General features: G+C 40.8%; 1 protein-coding gene across 1 annotated transcript; it reads right to left on the bottom strand.

Moving 5' to 3' along the window:
* Positions 1-4,283: 4,283 nt before the first annotated feature.
* LOC128780889 (tripartite motif-containing protein 64C-like) lies at positions 4,284-10,811 on the bottom strand. The gene is made up of 6 exons (XM_053924435.1): positions 10,395-10,811; positions 9,743-9,835; positions 8,420-8,650; positions 7,259-7,281; positions 5,896-5,993; positions 4,284-4,777 (listed from the first exon to the last, which is right to left on the bottom strand). Exons 1-6 carry the CDS (start codon positions 10,809-10,811, stop codon positions 4,284-4,286), a joined length of 1,356 nt encoding a protein of 451 aa, XP_053780410.1.
* Positions 10,812-23,639: the final 12,828 nt, after the last annotated feature.

Below are 23,639 nucleotides of genomic sequence, written 5' to 3'. Positions count from 1 at the left end.
CTTTAATCCGAGTGATCTTGCTTATGGGGGAAGTAGTCAGTAATAGCCTAATAACTAACTTTTTCATACTGTTCCCAGATAAAATACAAGATGCCAGTTAAAAGTACATTTTAGAGAAGATTGAATAAATTTACAGTAAAGGTATGTCCCAAATACTGCAGGGGGCACAATTATCCTAAAAACTAATTTATTGTGTATCTGAAAGTCAAATTCAGTTGGGTGTCCATTATTGGCTAAATCTGGCCACCTGGAAAGATTTCAAGGAGCACAAGTAACACTGGCATCCCGTGGGAAAGAGGACTGTGCTGACGGGAAAGAGCAGGAGAAAGACTCGTCACTGATTTTCCCATTTCGCACAATTTGCCTGTGAACTAAGCAAATACATTGCTTGTTTAAAATATCACATGAAGATCATTCAAAAGGTACAAAATTAAACATTGAACAACATACTACTCTGAGAAACAAAAATTAGTGATTTCTGGTCCTGGCCTCATAGGCTACAGGGCCTCCCCTTATGGACTGGAGCAAAGGAGACTGCTGGTGAGGCTGGGCCGGCTGCAGCCTGCAGAGCTGCCAGCACTGGATGGTTCTGGGCCTCGGGACCGTGTCCTAAAGAGTGATTGCACACTGCTACCGAACAGGCTGGATCTTCCGAGTCAACCCTAGTTTCAAACACGGGGTTGTGTGTGGCCCTAAGTTCCCATTATTTTTTCAGGTGGTATGTTTGACTTTTGTTCAGGAAGTGTGGCCTGTGTTGAAGTAAGTCAAGAGTCAGATGGGAAGCAGGTTGAGGGACCCAGAGTTAGGTTGATGGATCAATAACTGAAATAAAGTGAACATCAAGTAAAGCCTTTGTGCTGTGAATTGAAACAAAACAATGTATAAGTTTCCTAAAGATGCACACCAATTGTGTTACCACTTAAAATTTGAAAGGGACTTCTGATTCTCACCCACCTGCAGAGCCTGCCATGGAATGTCTCCCCACACCAACCCCACCATGCCACCTGCTCTCTGCCCCTCCCCTGCTGCAGAATTTCTGGAGCCCTAGGTTCCGCTGTTTAAATTCAAACTCCTCCTTCCACTGGATGCTGAGCATCTGTTGGAGCAGGTCACTCTCTGGATCCTGGACTTGCATTTTCTCATTGTGGAGGCTCCTGGGCAGTGGAGGTCAGTGCCTCAGCCTGCAGGGATGGCTTCAGAAGGAGGTAAGCTTGCAGGTTGGGGGGCCGCTGTTTTAGAGACAGCACTGACCCTCAAAATTTAGGATTACAAGATGACAGTCCCACTGGGGAAACAGTTTGGACTGAAGTAGAGGAAGGAGAGAGCCCTTGACCCCACGGACCTGTCACCCGGGAAGGCTGGGAGGCCGTGGAAACCCGTGAGGGTGTGGGACAGGAGGGCTGCTGAGAAGCAGTCAGGATGACTCGGGGGAAGTGCCTGGGTGTACAGAATGGATGGCCACAGGCACGTTGGTTCTTTCTAGAGGAGAGACAGGCCACTTCAACGTGTATGCAGGGAGCAGTGGGGTGTGTCGTGGTGGTGTCACGTGGGGGAGGGTTACAGGAAAGCCTTGCCCTCTGTCCTGTTCTTCAGGCACCTGGAAGCTACCCCGCAGTATCTTTCTAAGGGATTTGAACTGACTATATTAGAGCTAATGGGGCAGTGGGGACAGGTGGTCTTGGCCATGAAGATGTCCAGTGTGACAGTCTGTGGCCAGGTCTCCAATGAAATGTCAGCCGTGAGAGCAAGGTGTACGGTACCCCAATTGCTGCAGCCCAGGGCTTCCCCACTCCTTCCAGCCCAGAGCTCACTTCTCCTGAGTCCAGGGAGCCACTTGTTTTCTTGGGTTCCACATGGGCAGGGCAGCCGGGTAACTTCTACCAAGGTAGGGCTCGGTTCCCTGACTTGCCTGAATTGTTCCCCCCTGTGGAAACGGTTCTTCAGACCTGACCTGCTTCCTCCCATTGTGTATCTCATGGTGCATCCCTTGCCCTGCCTTTTCCCTGTGAGATGAAGGGTTTGCTCATAGGTCTCGTAAATACCTACAGATCTGGAAAGGCGGATTCTTTTTTAAAGGGGGCACAGAATCAGGAAGACGATCTTCTGTATCATTAGAAAACATCCAATGACACCTGTCCTGAGCAATTAGAGGCACCTGGTCAACTTTCATAACTTCTGTCCCACCTCCCGGTGAAAGGACCCAACATAAAGTCTGCTAAGAACCTGGCTGGACTGGGAGTGGGTGGGCCTTGGAGAATAGGCAGGTCTGCACGTCCTCACAATTGACTCTTTTGGATGCCCCGTCTGTCCTCTCCCCTCCCGGAGTCACACGGCTTCAGAGGGCCTGGCCCAGCTGCACCTTGTTAATGTCCCCCTACACTGCCCTCACCATCGCATGCCTTGGCGGTGGAAGCTGCAACCCCTCACACTCCCTCCTCTTCCCTCTCTGCCCCAGCTCTAATTCCCAGGAAGGCTGTATCCAAGGCCTAGTGCACCGGCAGACCCCTGCAGTCCCTGGAGACCAGGGCACCCAAGGATATCTCCCCTAGGGCCTTGAAGGGGTACATGGCCATCATGGACAAGCTGGTGAGGCTGGCCTTCTCTGCCCCAAGGCCATCAGGTGGAGTATCGAAAGAGGACAGAAAGGAGTATCAGCAGGAAGAGGATCGGACCTACCTGGACCCTCGTCTCCTGAGCTACATTGACAAGCTCTCTTCCCAGGAAGACTTTGTTGTGAAGGTGGGCTGGCTCAGAGCTCCGGGGTCTACAGGATTCTAGAGGGCGGCACCACAGGCCCCAGACTGGGGTTCTACCCAGGTGGATGAGATGAGCTCTGTTCTTTCTCTTTTTTTTTGATATATTTATTGATTATGCTATTACAGTTGTCCCATTTCCACCCCTTCACTCAACTCCATCCTGCCCACCCCAGAGCTCTGTTCTTTGTTCCTGAGCTCTGTGTGTGTGTGTCAGTGTGCATGTTGTGTGTGGTGTATTTGGTGTGTCTGTAGCTGATGACCAGGAGTTGTAAAACCTCTTGTAGGAGAGGATGGGGTAGACCTTTGCTTTTCCAATTTTCCCCCTGGTTCTACTGACTCACAGGTCACTCACAGCCTCTTGCTTCTGTCCCAGGTGGCAGAGGTCATTCACCCCAGATTTCTGGCACAGTTGCTTTCCCCAGAAGCATAGTTGGATGTCTTGAACCTAGCTGAGGATTTGGGGCAGGAGAAACGACTTACTCCTGTCCAGGTGAGCCAGTGGTGGGATAGAACTTAGGAAGATGGGAGGGGGTCTGTAGGGGAGCCATGGGAGGGACAGACCACAGGTGAGTTAGAGGAGAGAGGGGCTCTAGGTTAGACAGGGAGGGAGGGACTCCAGGTAGATTGGGGATGTGGGGACCCCAGGTGAGCCATGGGAGGGAGAACCCAGGTAGACCAGGGCAGGCAGCAACCCAGAACAGGGGCGCACTTGACTCTGTCTGGCCGGCCTTTGCCTGTAAGGCATGGCATGTTGAGGGACCAGCTCTGGGGTGGGTGCAGTACAGGACGACAAGAAGGAGAGGGTGACAGGAAGGAGAGGAACACAGGGAGGAGAGAGTGATAAGAAGACAGGAAGGAGTGAGTGATGGAATGGGAGACAGAAGAACAAAATGCAGACATAAGCTGCCTGCTCTCTTTCTCTTTCACCATAGTACAGTATTCTGCTGGGTTTTGTTTCTATTGTTCTTGTCCCAGAGTAAACTGCAAATTCACCTTATTGTGATTTATCATCTTAGTATGGCAGTGGATAGTGGAAATAGTAACTAATACATCCTCCTCTTACCATTGTCAGTCTGGTGGTAATAAGCATCTACCAATTTGATGAAAGTTTGCTGTCTAGTATGACGCCATAGTATAGTGTGCTCAGAGAGTTTGGATGAAGAGGAACTACACTGATCTGTACGGTCAGAGAGGACATGCTTTCCAAACTGTTATTTTAGCTGAGATGTGATGGGTGAATATTATGGTATATAACTTTTCGTAATACAGCTGTTAGTTTAAAAAAATGCCATCGATCCATTGACTATATTCTAGGAAGCTCTCCATTGTAACAAATTTTATTAAAAAATTTAATGAACACATTTGTACATTCAATGTGGTTATGCCATTTTATAAACATACGATAATGATGTTTCTTTAAGTTACAATATGCTCCAAGACAGTCAGGTATCAACCTGCTGCCTCACGGGACATTTCATACAAATAGTTTCCTTAGACATGGAACTTTATCAAATAAGTGGTCAAAACTTAACTTGGAGAATCAAAACATAGGAAAGGCTTCAGAGGGGAAGAGAAGGAGGAAGAAACTAAACTACTTATGAGGGAACTTTTTTCAACATCATAGAAGCTCACAGTTGAATTGTCATAATCCAAAAATACTCCGATCTTGCCCGGAGGCCTTTCCACATACTGAATGAAGAGTTGGGAGTTAGTGGAGAGACAGTAATGATCATTCTCTTTCAAAGACATTAGAAGAGATGCTTCTTCATAATCAACAATAATATCGGTATGGCTCATCAGGGAATCTTTACAGACTCCCAGAACCCACATTGAGCAGTGTGGCATATCCACCTCCCAGTAATGTCTACCAGAGGTGAAGGTGTGAGTTCCCCATGCCGCAAACCTCTGCACTCGCTGGGGCTCTCTGGATGTGCTGTCACGGTCCCCTCTAAATATCACACTAATATCCTTAGAAAGTCTTACATGGCGACCGATGCTTTCCTCGCTCAGAACATTATCCACTGCAAAAGAGGCAAAAAATCAGGTCAATGAATGGAATTTCCATGCCTTTTGGGACAGTCTCTTCATCTGCCCTCCTCTAAGGAAATACAAAGTAAAGACAGTAAAAGGAGTGGAGACTGACTCCTCTACCAAGAGCAAAAGTTATCACTACCTCTACAGCACAGAAATCCTTTAAATTATACAGAAAAAACAAAACAAAACAGAAACCCTCTGCATAGATTATGAACTGTGGAAAGCAGTGATTTGATCTCAATCCCTAGACAGTTTGTTTCAGGTTACACCTAAAACTTTTTCGTCACTTTAGAAATCTTTTCTTCTGTTGGTTGTCCGTGATATTATTTAATAAATAGATAGCAAGTTTGTATTTGAGGGTAATTATTGGAATATAAGTTGCACCTGTTATATATTCAAGAATCAAAATATTTGATAGTAGGTCATTAGGGATAAATTAGAAGTGTCTGAAGGGGAAGTTGTGGCTCTACGGTATCTGCTTAGACCTCAGATTCAGTCTGGTCCTGATTTCAGCCCTCAGGGTCTAGACCTGCCGTCTAGGTGGCGCCTGACATGGTGGGGCCATGATCACAGACCCTTCTCCTGTCAGTGGTTTTGAAATTGATCCAACAGCATTAAAATTATTCTGCTTTTGACAATTTCAGTTATTTGGGGGGCTATCTGATTTTATAAATAATAAATAGTTTTGTACAATGCACGATAAATGCACTTGCAATATGCAACAGATTAAAAGCCGTCAATGCCGTATGTAAACTCTCAAGAGTGAGCGAGACTGAACAAAGTACAATGTTGGTTGCTACTCTGGGAACTAAATATTCTCTCTCTTCATAACCAGGTGACCAATCTGACTGCTCATCTTCTAGTCTTCTTCAAAGTCTACATCAAATGTAGTATAAAAAGGTATGTTGCTTCATATTTTCAATATTTTGTAAATGGCAAAGTTCAGCCTTGGTCATTGTGATATGACTATACAGGAGGAAGATAACGATTTTGGGAAGTCATGTACTACCTTCATGTCAGAAAAATATATGTAATTAAAATAGATGACTCAGTCTTAAGAACCACTGAAGAAATGGAGGCCTGATGCCAAAGGGCTGACTCTCACCTCTGAAGTTGTTCAGCATGTCTAGGATTCCAGTGAAGTGCCATAAAGTGAGCTCTGGATTCACTGGCTCAGGCATTTGTATCTGCACCGATTCAGTTCTGTAAAGAATAACAGCAGAGGGATTTAGGGCCAAAGGTTAATCATACAATCATTGCAAAAATCACAGCTTTTAATCCCAGATATTTCGCCAGAGTCCTCCCATTCTGAGTTAACTGGGTATACCCCTTATTGTATTTTACCCCTTGGGCATATAAGAAATGTTACTTTTGTAATAAATTTAAATTATATCAAATTTCAACTTTCCCATGGTTTTCAGACATTGTTCCATTTCTAACGTTGAGAATCATTTCCTCCCTCTACTCCACCTCAGGGAATGCAAGACTCCTGGCTATCTTCACAGAGCAGAAAAGTCAGGAAAAGCCTGTGGGACTTGAGTCTGCAAGTACCGTATTTTGTCATGTAAAAAGCACACGTTTTTGCCCAAATAATTGAGGGAAAAGGAAAGGTGTGCATTATACATGGATAGTACTAATTCTATGTCTATATAAATGTTTTTAATTCTTTTATTTATGCTTATGCATTAAAAGTGTAACTCTGGAAGGCAATAACAATAGCCGTATGCAAAATAATAACCTGGAAAATGATAATCGGTTCTGTTTCTAAATATAAATAAATAAATTATTGATTTTAAAATATTAAAATGAAAGATTTTTTTCCTGAAAGTACGGGCCAAAAACATGGGCACGCACTATACATGGAAGTGCATTATACACAGAAAATGCAGTAGTCACCGACAAAACATTCAGTGTCCAAAAGGGAAGAATCTACAGAGACAGACAGCTTTGCTCTCTTTTTTTGCCAAGAAAGGGAAAAAACTAGCCTGGCAGCCCTGCTCCTGAAGGCCACACTTCCTGAGGGCACCAGGAGGTCACCGCCCCCTGAAGTGCTGCCTACAAGGGGGGACACGCAGTGATGGAACAGGCTGAGTCATTGCTAGTCCTGGGAACAAAAGCAATGACCCCTCTCCTATCCCACTCATAGGAAAGCTCCCTCTTCCCTTCCTTTTCCCCTTCCATCTCTATAATACCTTACAAAAATCCCTTAGAAACATTTTTTGTGATGTCTGGAGAGGATGGTGGGGTGAGTGGCTGGAACAAAGCCCAGAAGGTCACATGGTTTTTAGGTATGTTTGAATGCAGACACATAAGGAAGAAACTTCTGAGACCATAGTGCTTCAGGGCTTTGTTATTTTTTGAAACAAAATGGAAAATAGCCACTGAGGACAAGGTTTATAGCTCAAAAAATGTACACCCACTTCATCAAGAAAACTATGATTTCTTAGAAATCATCATTGTAAACTCACCTTTCCAATATATTTCCCAAATCCTGCAAAACAAACAAAAAAGAAGGTAAACATGTGACCTCTGGCTTTTATGCCATTTCTAGTATGTTTTAATAGTTTTCAGAGTTTGTTTTAGTAACGTATTTTTTCCTATTCTTCTTTAAGGAACAATCAGAGCCTTTCATTCTTTTCTTTCTTTCTTTCCTTCCTTCCTTCTTTCTTTCTTTCTTTCTTTCTTTCTTTCTTTCTTTCTTTCTTTCTTTCTTTCTTTCTTTCTTTCTTTCTTTCTTTCCTTCCTTCCTTCCTTCCTTCCTTCCTTCCTTCCTTCCTTCCTTCCTTCCTCTTTCTTTCTTTCTTTCTTTACTTATTTATTTATTTATTTTTAGAGAGAGAGTGAGGGGAAGGGAAGGAGAGAGGGAGGGAGAAAAACATCAATGTGTGGTTGCCTCTCGAGTGCCCCCTACTGGAGACCTGGCCCACAAGCCAGGCATGTGCCCTGACTGGGAATCAAACTGGCAACCCTTTGTTTGCAGGCCCACACTCAATCCACTGAGCTACACATCCAGGGCCAGAGGCTGTCTTAATAACAGAACTTACACTAAATCATGCTAAGTTTCCTCAGGGTACACTGAGGGAGGAGGGAGTTCAGGCAGAGAAGTGAAGTGATGCATTATGTTCTAGGTTTCTAATGTCACTCATTTGCCCCATCTTATTCCCAAGGAAAGATCTGACCATTTATGATAATAATGAAAGCAAAACAGCAAATCATATGAAAAATAGAGAGAGCATTAACATTGATTGCCACATTCTATAAATGTTGCCTAGGCAAGGAGCAAAACCTCAATGTCTTTAGTAAGTTGTTTTTGTGGGGATAACAGAGCGTGACAGTGGACTAGGGGAACATTAATAGAGAATTACCGCAGCAAAGTTAATGTTCCTGGTCAGAGACTGACTGATTTTGAACAATCTCTGAGTAGATAGTACTTTGGATTACACTGAAATCGTTATTATCAGGATATGAGGAAATTAGTGACTGAATGGACAGACTTGATCATGGGAGTCAAGGAGCATTATTGCTTAGCTGAGGGTAACGGTATTGTATACGCAGGCAACATCTCAATATTAGGGCGACATTGCCCAGAAAAGGATTTCTGTCTCTGAGGATCGACCCTCCCTTCTCACCTGGAGCAGCTCCACGTTAGGCTTGTGGCACATGTCAGTCAGCTCTGTCAACATGCCTTTCAGGCTTTCTTTCTGTTGGGTCATCGTAAGTTTGCTCTCCTCGAATTGTAGGAAGATCTCCCTTGCCTCTATCTCCATTGTGTTCAGATGGAGTTGCTCCTCCTCATTGAGAAAAAGATGCATCTTCTGATATTCAGCTTTGATCATCTCCATCCTAAGGGCCACGCAGTCCTGCACAGATAGTGCATCAAAGGGATTACCTATACCCACTCTCTCAGCAGAACACTTCAAACTTTAAATATTTCCTCACACTCATCAAAAAAGTACTTGATGAACTTTTCTGCCTCACACCTCCAATTGTCTTGAGTATTTGCCAGTCCTTCTGTCTATCCTGACCCTATGTTCCTGGTCTTTTTTCCTGTTAAATCAAGCCCACCAAAGGACCCCAGGCTCTCTCCCTCTCATGCTTCTTCAAGGTTCTTACTCCACCAATAGTTTCCTCTCTGTTACTTTCTTTTTCTCTTTTCTTTTGCCTGCTTTTTCTACTTATTTAACAATATTTAAGTATATACCATAGTGTACTGATTTTTTTAAATTCTCTACTTTTTCTTCTATGTACTACTTTATTTTTCTCCTCTCCTTTGCAGTCAAACTTAATGTGGTGTTGTCTTTTACTGAGTTTCTGGGAGATTTACCAAACCTTCAACATTGCACTAGGAATGCCCTACAAGCCCTGATTACCGCATACACAGTTGACCCTTGAACACAGATTTGAACTGTGAGGGCACACTAACACTCTGATTTTTTTTCCACTAAATACAGAGCTGACTGTCTGTATTTGTAAGTTTCCTACGCATGGATTCAGCCTGTAGTGTATCAAAGGTGTTATTTTTGATCTTAGATTGGAAACCTATGAGTTCAGAGGGCCAACTGTATGTATTAACTTATACCATGTTCTATAAAAGACTTGAACATCCTTGATATTTGGTATTTACGGGTACTGGGAACAACGTCTTGTAGACAAGAAAGAATTAAGAAATTCTGGGAGAGTTAAAAGTTGTGTGTGGATAATAAACTGCCAGCCCCCTGTTTTGTTCAAGAGTCAACTGTATTCATATTCTTTGCAGTAGCTCCTATTGGCTGATTATATATTTTTTTGGCCAGTACATATGTGTTTACTGATATATCACTAAAAACCACTGCCTTTGTCTAAGCAGAAGCTATTATCCTTTAACTGGTAACTTCAATTTGGCTGAAAATATAAGCCAGCCTTTCTCAACCTGCATAAAAATATAAAAATAAGCAGAACGTGTTCATTCTTACCTCTAATGACTGCTTTTTGCTAGCTTCCTGCTTCAGATTGTTTTTTATTTCTTGAGTCATGTTCCATAAAGATCGCATTCTCTTTAGAAGTTCCTCCTGTGAAATAAGTGTAAGCTTTAGTGACACAAAAGATGATATTGTAAATGGTATTCCCTTATTTACGGTTAAAGGCAGTTGTTGGGAAAAGTCACCTTGAGTTAAAATGGAGAGGTTTGGTTTATTTCCACATAAATTTAATTTGATTGAAATATTTGGAATATCAGAGGTGACAGAAACATATAATAAGATGTTTGTTGGTACCCTGCAGATAAAATTCATTTCTTGAGAAACTGGCACCCAGATTTTCACATATCCTGACTATAAATAAGTCAAAAGTGCATCAGAAGCCAGTGTTCCTGGTGCTGGCCACCTGACCCACAATTGCACCAATTCTACATACTTGGACAGTATTTCGAAGGCAAGGTTCTTTAGTAAAGGCTCAACACACCTTTGATTATAGTGCTCAAGTTGGTTAATAGCATTGCCCAGATACACTTATAATTTGGAATTTACATGGAACCAGGACCATCTCCACTATCTCCATTGTTATCCACGTCCTCATCATCATTCTCACCTTTCTCTCTCATTTTGGAGCTTAGAGCTATCACATTACACCTACCCTGTATTCCTCAGCAGACCACTGCACTGGGCTGTGACTGTGAGACGCATGCTCTGGGGACTCAGAGCAGAGCGCACAGAGCAGCTTCTTTTCAGCCCTGCAGAAGAGCCCCTTTGCTTCTTTGTGTGCCACACAGATCTGCCCCTCAGAGCTGTTGACATTGTGAGCTCTGGCCTCTCTGGCAATGGAAGCCAGGTTCCTTAGTGCGATGTTGGTTTTGAAATCTGGCCTCTCTGATACTCCTCTGCACTCAGGGCAGCACATTGGAGTTTGGGCTTCCTCCCAGCAGAGGCCCAGGCAGAGACGGCAAAAGCTGTGCCCACAGTCTATGGTGACAGGGTCTAGGAAGTAGTTCATACAGATAGAGCAAGTGAGATCATTCCAGAAGGCTGGTGATGTGTCTGAATCCATGTTTCTGAAAATTAAAATAAGAAAGAAAGAAAGAGAGAGTCATTGTTTTTTTCCCCAGATGATGAAAGAAAGGCCTTTGGATAAAGGCATGTCCACTTGACCTCCATCTCCCTATTAAATAGGAACCTAATCCACACATTAATTTACCTCCTGTACAAACCTACACCTGGTAAGTCTAGACAGGTTGGGTTTTTCCTGATACAAGTGAAAAAATGAGACAAGAGAGTCCTCAACATCTTTCTTTGTTTAAAATAAACAATGATCTCGAATGCAGGGAGGAAGATGGCAGTGAGGTAGGTGAGTGGAACCCAGTTCTCCCTTTGCCTATCTGGAACACCTGGCCAATCTTCTGAGGAAGAGAGAATAGCCAACAGAATCCCAGCTTACATGAAGTTTGGAGGCAAAGAGCTGCAGAGGACATCGAAAACTATTGTATATAATTGTTGTTCCATACAATTGTACATACTACAGAGTAACCCTTCATGATCTTAGCCCACTTCACTTTAATCCTGAGCATTATTATTGTTGTGGTTAATAATATTCTCTCTTACACTATGCCTACTTTCTATACTTTAATTTCACTATATCTCATCGTCTACACTTGCATAAGCACTCTGTTTCTGGATTCAGCTCACAATCATCCTCCCCTCTAACAAGAGTCTTATTTCTTTTTCACCATTTATAAAAAGTGGCTAGTTGGGTGAAATATCACAGTTAATGCTATACTTATCCAGGGAATCTTCTATCTCTTCTCTACTTGCTGGTACTCTCAATCCCATACAATACTCTCCTGCTGTCTTAAACCATTTTGCCTACACCCTGCCACTGATCATATACAAAAATAGGTGGGAGCTGTGAAGATCGGTATACCTGCTGGAGGAGGAAAACCCAACAACAAACAAACCACCAAATGGTAAAAACCCAAATACAACAAGAGGGCCCACATGAACAGAAGGAAGGGCAAACCTAGAGCGTCCAGACAAGGAGATCAGAGACTACACCACTGAACCTCATAGAATTCCTACCATAGAAGTTCCCCGTACAAAGACAGCTAGCAAAGTGAAAAATCAGGAAGCACAGAAGCAAAGTCTCCTAAAATGGGGAGACAAAAAAAATGCAATCAAAAGGAATGGAAGACTCCCCACTAAAAGATCTACACAAAATGGAGGGGACCAAACTATCAAATATAGAATTCAAATTAATGGTTATAAAGATACCCAAGGAACTCACAGACCATTATAAAGAACCTAGTGAGAACTACAACAGCATAAAAAAGGAAATAGAAACTATAACCAAAAACCAGGAAGAAATGAACAATAAAATCTCAGAAATAAAGAACACATTAGAAAGAATTACAAGTAGGCTGGATGAAGCAGAGGATCGAATCAGCGAGTTGGAGGACAAGGTAGAAAAAAACACCCAGATCATCCCAAAGAAGCAAAATACACATTCTTTCATATGCTCATGGAACATTTTCAAGGATAGACCGCATGATAGGTCACAAAACAAGCCTCAGCAAATTCAAGAAAATTGAAATCATGTCAAGCATTTTCTCTGACCACAAGGGACTGAAACTAGAAACCAGCCTGAAGGAAAAAAATCAAAAACACTCAAATTCATGGAGATTGAATAGCATGCTATTAAGCAATAAATGGGTCAAGAAGGAGATCAAGGAAGAAATCAAAAAGTTTCTGGAAACAAATGAAAATGAACTCACAACCACCCGAAACTTATGGGACACTGCGAAGGTAGTCCTGAGAGGGATGTTCATAGCGATACAGGCCTATCTAAAAAAAAAAATAAAAACATTTCAAATAAACAACCTAACCCTACACCTACAAGAACTCAAAGAACAACAACAAATACAGCCCAGAGCAAGTAGAAGGAAGGAAATAACCAAGATCAGAGCAGAATTAAACAACATAGAGGCTAGAAGCACAATTCTAAGGATCACTGAATCCCGGAGCTGGTTCTTTGAAAAGATAAAATTGACAAGCCTTTAAGCAGACGAGGAGGACCTGAATAAACAAAATCAGAAACGAAAGAGCAGAGATGACAACTGACTCCACAGAAATACAGAGGATTATAAGAAATTACTATGAGGAACTATATGCCAAGAAATTTCAAGATCTAGGTGAAATGGACAAATTTCTAGAAAAATATAATCTTCCAAAACTGAATGAAGAAGAAGCAGAAAGACTTAACAGACCAATAACAGCTGATGAAATTGAGGCAGTAATCCAAAAACTCGCGACACACAAAAGCCCTGGACTAGATGGTTTCACAGGAGAATTGTACAAAGCATTTAGGGAAGAGCTAAAACCTATCCTTCACAGACTATTTCAAAAAATCCAAGAAGATGGAAGACTCCCAAACTCTTTTTATGAAGCCAGCATCATCCTAATCCCAAAACCAGATAAAGACATAACAAAGAAAGAAAACTTCAGGCCAATATCGCTGATGAACATAGACGCTAAAATCCTCAACAAAATATTGGCAAACCGCATCCAGCAATACATTAAAAAGATCATACACCATGACCAAGTGGGATTTATCCCAGGGACGTAAGGATGTTACAATATTCCCAAAGCAATAAACATAATACACCACATAAACAAAAGCAAAGACAAAAATCACGTGATCATATCAACAGATGTGAAAAAAGCATTTGATAAGGTACAGCACCCACTTATGATAAAAACACTCAGCAACGTGGGAATAGAGGGAGCATTCCTCAACATAATAAAGGCCATATATGAGAGACCTACAGCCAACATCATACTCAATAGGCAAAAACTAAAAATGTTCCCTCTAAGATCAGGAATAAGACAAGGTTGTCCACTTTCACCACATCTACTCAACATAGTATTGGAAATCTTAGCCACAGCAAGCAGATAAGAAAAAGAAATAAAAGGCATCCAAATTGGAAAAGAAGAAACAATACTGTCATTATTTGCAGATGACATGATAGTATACATAGAAAATCCTATAGAGTCCACCAAAAAACTACGTGACATAATAAATGAATTTGGCAAAACAGAGGGAAACAAAACCAATATCCAGAAGTCAAAGGTATTTTTGTATGCCCACAGTGAAACATCGGAAACAGAAATCAGGAAATAAATCCCATTTGATATAGCAACAAGAAAAATAAAATACCTAGGAATAAACCTAACCAAGGAGGTAAAAGCCCTACACTCAGAAAACTACACAACACTGAAGAAAGAAATTAAGGAAGATACAAACAACTGGAAACATATACCGTGTTCATGGATCAAAAGAATTAACATCATCAAAGTGTCCATACTACCCAAAGCAATTTATAGAATCAACACAACACCTATTTGAGTACCAATGGCATATTTCACAGATGTACAACAAACACTTCAAAAATTTATATGGAACCATAAATGACCCTGAATAGCTGCAGTAATTTTGAGAAAGAAGAGCAAAGTAGGAAGGATCACAATATCTGCTGTCAAAATGTATTACAAAGTCACTGTAATCAAAACAGCCTGGTACTGGCATAAGAACAGACACATGGACTAATGGAACAGAATAGAGAGCCCAGAAATAAACCCAAGTGTCTACGGTCAATTAATATTCAATAAAGGGGGCAGCAACATAAAATGGAGCAAAAATAGCCTCTTCGGCAAATGGTATTGGGAGAGCTGGACAGCTATATGCAAAAAAATGACACTCAATCAAAAACTCACACCATACACAAAAATCAGTTCAAGGTGGATAAAAGATTTAAATATAAGTTGCGGCACCATTAAAGTCCTAGAGGAGAACATAGTCAGGAAAATCTAACATTCCACACAGCAATGTTTTCACTGATATGTCCCCCAGACATAAAGGAAAGAAAAAACAAATGGGATGTCATCAAAATAAAAAGCTTCTGCATGGCTAAAGAAAGCAGCATTAAAATGAAAAGAGAACCAACTGTATGGGAAAACATATTTGCAATGATATCTCACACAATGGTTTGGTCTCCAAAATATATAAAGAACTCACACAAATACACTCAAAGAAGACAAGCAACCCAACTAAAAAATTGGGCAAAGGACTTAAATAGACACATCTCCAAGGAGGACATACAGAGGGTCCAGAGACATATGCAAAGATGCTCAGTATCGCTAGCCATCAGAGAGATGCAAATTAAAACCACAAGGCAATACCACTTCATACCAGTCAGATTGGCCATCATAAACAAAGCAACAAACAGCAACTGTTGGAGAGGTTGTGGAGAAAAGGGAACCCTAGTGCACTGTTGGCGGGATTGCGGACTGGTACAACCACTATGGAAAAGAGCATGGAATTTCCTCAGAAAACTAAAAATGGAACTGCCCTTTGACCCAGCAATTCCACTGCTACGATTATATCCTAAGAACCCTGAAACACCAATCCAAAAGAACCTATGCACCCCAATGTTCATAGCAGCACAATTTATAATAGCCAAGTGCTGGAAGCAACCCAAGTGCCTGTCAGCAAACGAATGGATCCAAAAACTATGGTACATTTACACATGGAATTCTATGCAGCAGAGAGAAGGAAGGAGCTCCTACCCTTTGTGGCAGCATGGATGGAACTGGAGAGCATTATGCTAAGTGAAATAAGCCAGGCGGTGAAAGACAAATACCGTATGATCTCACCATTAACGAGCCTAATCAACAAAGCGAACAAGCAAGCAAAGCATAGCCAAAGACATTGAAATTGAGAACAGCCTGACAGTGACCAGAGAGGAGAGGGGAGGGGATGATGGGCGAAAAGGGTGAAGGGTTTACAGGAACAATTATAAAGGACATCTGGACAATAATGGGGGAGGGGTGGTGAGGAAATGGAGGGAGGGGGCAGGGCTGTTGCAATGGAGAGGGGTAGGGGGAAAAGGCAGAAAACTACTTGAACAAAAATAAAAAATAAATAAATAAAAATAAAAAAAACCCAATGATCTCAATGATAACTAACTTACTTAAACAAGCTCAGTGGTCCAGAAGCACATATATAGATCATGTATCATTCAATCTCCCTCTCTCTTCCTCTTTCTCTGTCTCTCTCTCTCTCTGACTCCATGACGGTAAAACACACACACACCCTTCACACCCTTCATGTCTACGCTCATAGTCTATGTGTCCTGCCTCCAAACTGACAAATAGGACTGATGATATTAATTCATGCTTATTTAATTTAATCAGTGTTGACTTTAACTTTAAACTCCTTAAATTATCAACAGTTGAATTTACACCTAAACTTTAATAACAAATCTTTCAAACAATAAGTTGTAAAAATTATGTTATTGCTATGTTCAGGAAAACAATTTTTCCCAAGTCACTTTAGTCCATCATAGCACCTTCACATTTTGAACTGGTGAATGTTCAAGCTACAGTGGTAATCAGCAATAAGAATTCAATTATTTGAATAGAAATGAGGACTAGAAAATGCAGAGATGTGCCCTGGTTGGTGTGGCTCAGTGGATTGAGTGCCAGCCTCTGAACCAAAAGGGCTGCTGATTGGATTCCCAGTCAGGGCACATGCCTGGGAAGTACTCTAGTAACACATATTTTAAATATCGATGTCATTTTAAATAATCAGGAAAGCTACTTGTTTGCTTGGAGGAGACCCAAGCACTCCAACATGTAAACTGAAAGCATTTCTAGAAGAGAAAGTAGACATGGATATATTTATTCTAAATTCCATACTCACCAGAGTCTCTATGCGTGGTCTTGACTCTGGAAATTCTGCCGATGTCAGGGTCAGTAGGAACTCTGTCCGCTCTCCTGGCAGCTACAAACTGTGTCCGTCTACCCTGGAGAAGTGGCTTCTGAAGTAAACGGTGTCTTTGAAAGGATTCAACCCACCTGAGGCCACACCCACTTCCTGAGGTTGGCCTACACCTTCAGAGAGAGGTGACACCCAGACAAGGTTACCCAGAGAGATAGAGTGGTTGATTAGATTTACCTTGTATAGAAAACAACACTGGGGGCCAACACCCTAATAAAACGTAAATGTTGTGTGATAAGTTGTATGAAACTCTTACATTTGCATTCCCATTTTTATTATAGAAATACGCTTGATTACAAAGGGGAAGAAAGGGAAAAACAAGAACAAAAAAGAAAGAAACGCACCAGAAATACACTTGGTTAAATTTCTTCCTAACTACACTTATTACAGGAAATTTTCCTATTCTACAATCATGCTATGTTAATAATGCAAATTATGGTAGCCTTATTATTGCCAACTGTTATAAGATGTATTTCACTTTCTTGTCTATTTGCATGGAGCAGGACATCATCACAGTGTTAAATATAAGTTGTAATAACAGATACTCTTATTGCATTCCTTATTAGGGGAAAACTTTCAAGTTTTTCACTAAATATGATACTTGCTATAATTTTTTCTAGATAATTTCTATGAGAGTACACAAGTTCATTTTCTTCTTTGTCTATAAGTATTTAAAAATAATAAATGGGAATTGAATTATTTCAAATGCCTTTGTTCAGCTCTTTTTATAAAAAAATTTTATGGTTCTTCAGTTACATTTGTATGCCTTTTGTCCCCATCCCTCCACCCCACCCCAGCCAAACCCACCTCCCTCTCCCACCTCCACCCTCCCCCTGGATTTTATCTACGTGTCCTTTATAGTAGTCCTTGTAATCCCATCTCCTCACTGACCCCTCCCCACTCCCCCTGGCTATTCTTAATTCTTCTTAACTTCAATGTCTCTGGTTAGATTTTGTTTGCTTTTTTCTTTTGTTGATTATGTTCCAGTTAAAGGTGAGATCCTATGGTATTTGTCCCTCACCGTCTGGCTTATTTCACTTAGCATAATGCTCTCCAGTTCCATCCATGCTGTTGCAAAGGGTATAAGCTCCTTCTTTCTCTCTGCTGCATAGAATTCCATTGTGTAAATATACCATAGTTTTGGCATCCACTCATTTGCTGATGGGCACTTAGGTTGCTTCAGTACTTGGCTATTGTAAATTGTGCTGCTATGAACATTGGGGTGCATAGGTTCTTTTGGATTGGTGTTTCAGGGTTCTTCAACAGTATAACCAATCCTTCCATAATATCCCATTTTTAATGCCCAGATTAAGTTTATTTTTGTTGTTTAGATTTTCAAGATCTAGCTCCCTTTTCTATTTTTAAAGCCTCAAGACAACAAGTTATAATGATATACAGTACCATATAACAAATTATACCTTAAGAAAGGAAATCAGAGCAGTAATCTGTTCTAAAGTAAACTAAGGGTGACTTAGTTGTGTTTCCATGATGAGAACATAATCTTTTCTCTCTTTTTATTAGAGATTTTGATTTACACATAATTATAAGCTGTGAGTCAGTAGGACTGAAATAGAGTGTTTTTTGAAGCTATATCAACAAACTAAAGGTTTTAAAGATACATAGAGGTCCGCATTCCATGACCTGTGTTCCCAATTGATTCAACACAATCATCTAATTTATATGAAACACTTGTTTTCACCTTAGCAGTTTCCAATGTTTGGGGTGAACCAAAACAAGATAACTGAGCCCTCTCCTCCAGGAAACTTACTATGTAAGACTGAAGTTCAGGCACAATCTTTCCGCTTTGGGAGACGTGCTCGATTTAATTACAAGAGTTAATGAAATACAACTCAATCCTTAATTCATTCAAATATTTAAACAGCAATTTTTTTCCAGAAACATACTCTGAGCCCCATATGCTTTTAAAAATGTTCTAATGGCCTCATAATAAAAAGTCATTAAGATATTTAAACTAAAATTTAAGAATATACTGAACCCAATACATCTAAAACATTATCATTCAACATATTACTGTTAAAAATATTAATGAGATATTTTACATTCCTGTTATTTACTAAGTTTTTGATATTCCACATGCGTTTTACCCTTAGACAGATCAATTCAGACCGCTACATTTCAGATGCTCAGTATCTGCATGTGACTACGCAATTATACAAAACAAGGTAGACAAACCACCCATCTACATGGAAAACAACTTGTTTCCAAATCCTTAGCTGACAGAACAATTTCCAGTAGTCTTAGGGACAGAGGGTGGGTAGGAACTCACCTTCTTTAAATTCCAACAGATGGCCATTATGAATGGTCTTAAGATGGTAGTTTTAGAGGAAAAATTGTCCAAGTTAGCCAGGCTGGTTACTTTATAGGACACAGTATTCACTGGTGGATATAACTTGGTATCATAATAGGAAGACCCACCAGTGAGGGTCATAATAAGATAAAGACCCACCAGTGAGGGTCTTTATTTTCTGGAAAATGTGGAGACTGAATTTCACTATTTAATCCCTGGTGTAGTATTTCTAAAGACTAGGCAATCTTCTTAACGTTTGGACCTACACTCTGAACCAGAGATTAGGTTATGCTGGGTGTAAAGAGGAGTTTAAATCGTTTGGATTGGATTTACATAATCTCTTAATCCATTTAAGGAAACCATAACAAATACCTGCTTGTGGTAAATACTTCAACTATTGTATCTGCTGCCATTATTTGATCTTACATTTTTATGCCCTCATAAAATACCTTGATGTATGCTTTTCAGTAATCCTTCATTAGAAACCTAAAATACAACAGTACAATAGGTTTTTGGCATGGATTTTTCTTTTTTTCCAAATAGATTACTTTTTAGAGCAGTTTTAGGTTCAGAGCGAAATTGAGGGAAAGATACAGAAAGAAACAGAGATGTAGAAAGATACAGAGTTTTAGGTTCAGAGGGAAATTGAGGGAAAGACACAGAGATATGGCCCTTGTCCCCACACACGCATAGCCTCCCCCCCATTATCAACATCCCCCTTCATAGTAGTATATTTGTTGCAATTAATGAACCTCTTTACACATCTTTAAAGAGGTTCATCAATTGCGACACTTCTTTATTACCCAGAGTCCCATAGGTAAACCTGTAATTTAACTTACGATTGACTCTTGGTGCTGTACATTCTATTGGTTTAGACAATTCATAACCAAATGTAATCCCCATAATAGAATCATACAGAACAGTTCCACTGACCTAAAAATCCTCTATCCACCACCTGAATTAATTATTTGAATATGTCTTTTTTAATAGTAGAGAATTTTTCAATAAGGCAATTAAAAGTATTTTCTGATATAAATTAAAAAAAATGTGAGTTCTCTTAGAAAATTATCCTTTAGGTTGACATGGTTTATAAGTACTTGGTATATATATGCTTTATTTTAAAGAATTGCTTTTTTTCTGTTTTTGAATATTTTTTTTTCAATTTATTTATATTTAGAGAGAGGGGCAAGGAGAGAGAGAGGGAGAGAAACATAAATGTGTGGTTGCTTCTAGTGTCCCCCCACTGGGGACCTGGTCACCAACCCAGGCATGTGCCCTGACTGGGAATCGAACCTGTGGCTCTTTGGTTCACAGGCTAAAGAAAAATCCACAGAGCCACACCAGCCAGGGCTGATTTCTTTACAAATAGCCCCAAACTATTTATTGAAATCCCTGAAGGATTTGATTTACTCAAGTAAATGACAGTGTCTGAATTGAAATGAGAATTCATAGCAATGCGCCCTATAAGCAGAGATGAAATTCCATCTCATTTGGTCTTTATAAACTTTGCAGTTTTTCAAAGCAGTGTATGTTTTATAAACTTTCCTATCAGATGAGTATAAGGCATAACAGTGCATTAATGTAGCCCAGGGGTCCCCAACCAGTGTGTGGTCCATTAGGAACTAGGCTCACAGCAGGAGGTGAGCAGTGGGCTCCTGAGCAGAGCTTCACCTGTATTTATAGCTGCTCCCCATCGCTCACAGTACCACCTGAGCTCTGCCTCCTGTCAGATCAGCGGCAGCATTAGATTCTCATAGGAGCATGCACCCTCCTGTGAACTCTGCATGTGATGGATCCAGGCTGCACGCTCCTTATAAGAATCTAATGCCTGATGAGTTGAGGTAGAGCTGAGGTGGTGATGCTAGCGCTGGGGAGCGGCTGTAGAACCCGACTATCCTTAGCAGAAAGGTGTGACTGCACAGAGACCATAATAAATCAATTGCTTTCAGACTCATATTAAAACCCTATCATTGAGTGGCAAGTGACAATGAAGCTGAATCTAGTGGCAGGCTTTAAAGCCATAACCCCCACCATCCATGGAAAACTTGTCCTTCATGAAACTGGTCCATGGTGCCAAAAAGGTTGGGGACCGCTGGGTTAGAGTACCATCCCAACATGCCATAGTTGCAGGTAAGATCCGCAGTCAGGCCACGTAAAAAAAAAAAACAAAACAGTGAATGCGTAAATAAGTGGAGGAACAACAAATGTATGTTTTCCTTCCTTTCTCTCTCTCTCTAAAATCAATACAATAAAAAATAATAACAACAAAAATTAAAATTATTAAAAAAAACTTAAAAACCACTCTGAAAAGACCACATACTTGACAACTGATACTTTATGACATACTGAAAATGGCAAACCTATGGAGACTTTTAAAAGATCAGTGTTGCATGGATTTAGGTCGGGGGGGAGGTAAAAAGGCAGACCACAGAGTGTTATTAGGACAGTGAAAATAGTCTGAATGATACCGTGAGGATGGATACATGCCCTTAGACATTTGTCCCGACCCTTTGAATATAAAACATCAAGAGTGACCTGGATGGATTCCTGTGATACAGGTGTGTCAGTGAAGGCTCAAGGGTTACAGCACATCTCCCACTCTCCTGCAGGATGCTGGCAGTGGGAGAGAATGTTGATGTGAACAAAGGGAATATGTGGAAACTCTGTAATTCAGGTTTAATATACTGCAAACCTCAAATTACTCCCAAACCAAGGTCTACTTAAAAGTAATATAGGAGGTCTAACTACCTACCACATATTGTGAATTTATTAGACTCATGTTTTGTCATATGCCTTAAAAAATAATCTTTACATTTTGTGTTCACACTAGAATAAATATGGCAGCCCAGTATCAGTGGTTTTATTTTTTAAATTTTATTTATTTATTTATTTTTATTTATTTATAGAGAGAGAAGGGAGGGAGAGAGAAAGGGAAAGAAATAATGATGTGCAAGTAAAACACTGATCAGCTTCCCCCAACTGGGGACCTGCATGTGCCCCGACCGGGAATTGATCTGCTGGACCCTTTAGTCTGCGGGACGATGCCCAACCCTCTGAACCATACCAGTCAGGGCAGTTTCCATGGTTTTATATAATCCACTTACAAAAGATGTGATTGAAATCTCTTAATGAATTATAGAAATATGAGTTTTGAGCCCAATCATATTATTCTGTATTTCAGAAGGCAACAGAAGTATTTTCCCATAACATCTGAATAGAGAATCACAGCAAAAGAAAAAAAGTGTTTAAGTAGTATTTCACTATCTTCCACTACTTTCTGAGTAGTGGTTTCACAGGTGGTAATTTCTGGTGAGTGGTGAGAATGGGAAAAGAGCCAGACACCAGTAACGTGTTTCCTAATATTTGCTAAAGGAGTAACATAGATCCTTGTACTGGAGACAAAATCTTCTATTACAAGCATATTCATTCATATTTTTGTTTTTCTACTCACCTATATGTCTCAGACTATAGATAGTAATACACTTATCATTTCTAAATATCAGTGACAATTTTCTTCTTATTTCTGGAGGCAGGAGTCTCTCAGCCTTGCTGCGTGTGTCTGAGTGCTGAGTGTAGCAACTGAAGACACAGAAAATAAGGTAAAGAAAATCAAGAGCTGGCCACGCCCGTCTAGGTCACCATCCTTATTGGTTTCCCGGGGCTGACATAACAAATTGCCGCACACCAGGTAGCTGTAAACAACCGAAATTTATTCTCTTGTAGGTCTAGAGGCTAGAAGTCTGATATCAAGATGTGGCAGAGCCACTCTCCCTCCAAAGGCTCTGGGGGAGGGTCCTTTCTTGCTTCTTCCATCTGATGGCTCCTGGCATTCCTCACCTGTGGCAGTGTGATTGCAATCTTGGCTTCTCTCTCTACAAGACCTTCTTCCTGTGCCTCGAAGTCTCTGATATCTATCACCATTCTCATGTAAAGTCACTAGTCATTCATTGGATTTAGGACCCACCCTAAATCCAGGATGATCTGAACTTCAGGTGCTCATCTTAATTACACCTGCACAGACCTAATGTCCAACTAAGGTCACATTCAACACAGGTGAAAGATGTTAGGTTTTGGAGGTAATTTTTTTGCGGGGGGGGAATTTAACTCACTACACCCTTCAATGAAATGAAAGAAGGTTGTCCTGAAATTCTGAGGATTCAGTTTCTCCTGAAAAAAGAAAAAGAAAAGAGAAAGTTTATTCCTGATATGTTATGTACAGTGCTCTTGTTTATTCTGTGAGAAATACATTGCAAGACCCCCAGGGGAAGCCTGAAATCTTGACTAGAACCGAACCTTCTATGTATTATGTTCCTCCCTATACAAAGATACTTCTGATAACGTCTGAACTACTTCTGTACTGTGGCCATTACTAAGTAAGACGAGGGTCACTTCAACACAAACACTTCAATATTATGACAGTGGATCTGATAACCAAGATGACCACTAAGTGACTAACAAGCAGGTAGGGACTCCAGGTAGATGCTCTAAAGCAAGGGATGAGTCATGACCCGAGAAGGGCAGAGTGACAGTGTTGGATTCCATCAGAACGGCATGTCATTTAAAACCTAGGATTGTCTCTTAATAGAATCTTCCATTTAATAGTCCCAACCATGGTTGACTTCAGGTAACTGGAACTGAGGCAAACAAAGCTGTGGAAAGAGGGAGACTACTGGAAGCTGATTATACGCAGTGAGAAGAGAAACTGTGGATGTAAATTTCTTGTATGCTAAGTGTTGTCC

This window comes from Desmodus rotundus, chromosome 5 (genome assembly GCF_022682495.2).
Source record: "Desmodus rotundus isolate HL8 chromosome 5, HLdesRot8A.1, whole genome shotgun sequence".
Lineage (NCBI taxonomy): Eukaryota > Metazoa > Chordata > Mammalia > Chiroptera > Phyllostomidae > Desmodus > Desmodus rotundus.
This window is presented reverse-complemented; position numbering and strand designations above follow the sequence as displayed.

Excerpts from the sequence above, each read along its gene's own strand:
- LOC128780889 (XM_053924435.1), bottom strand. The coding sequence starts at position 10,811 with ATGGATTCAGACACATCACCAGCCTTCTGGAATGATCTCACTTGCTCT. Across the intron at positions 9,836-10,394 it reads CTGAGGAATACAGGGTAGGT|GAACTTCTAAAGAGAATGCG; the intron begins GTAATGTGATAG and ends ATTTCACAGGAG. Across the intron at positions 5,994-7,258 it reads TTGGGAAATATATTGGAAAG|AACTGAATCGGTGCAGATAC; the intron begins GTGAGTTTACAA and ends TATTCTTTACAG.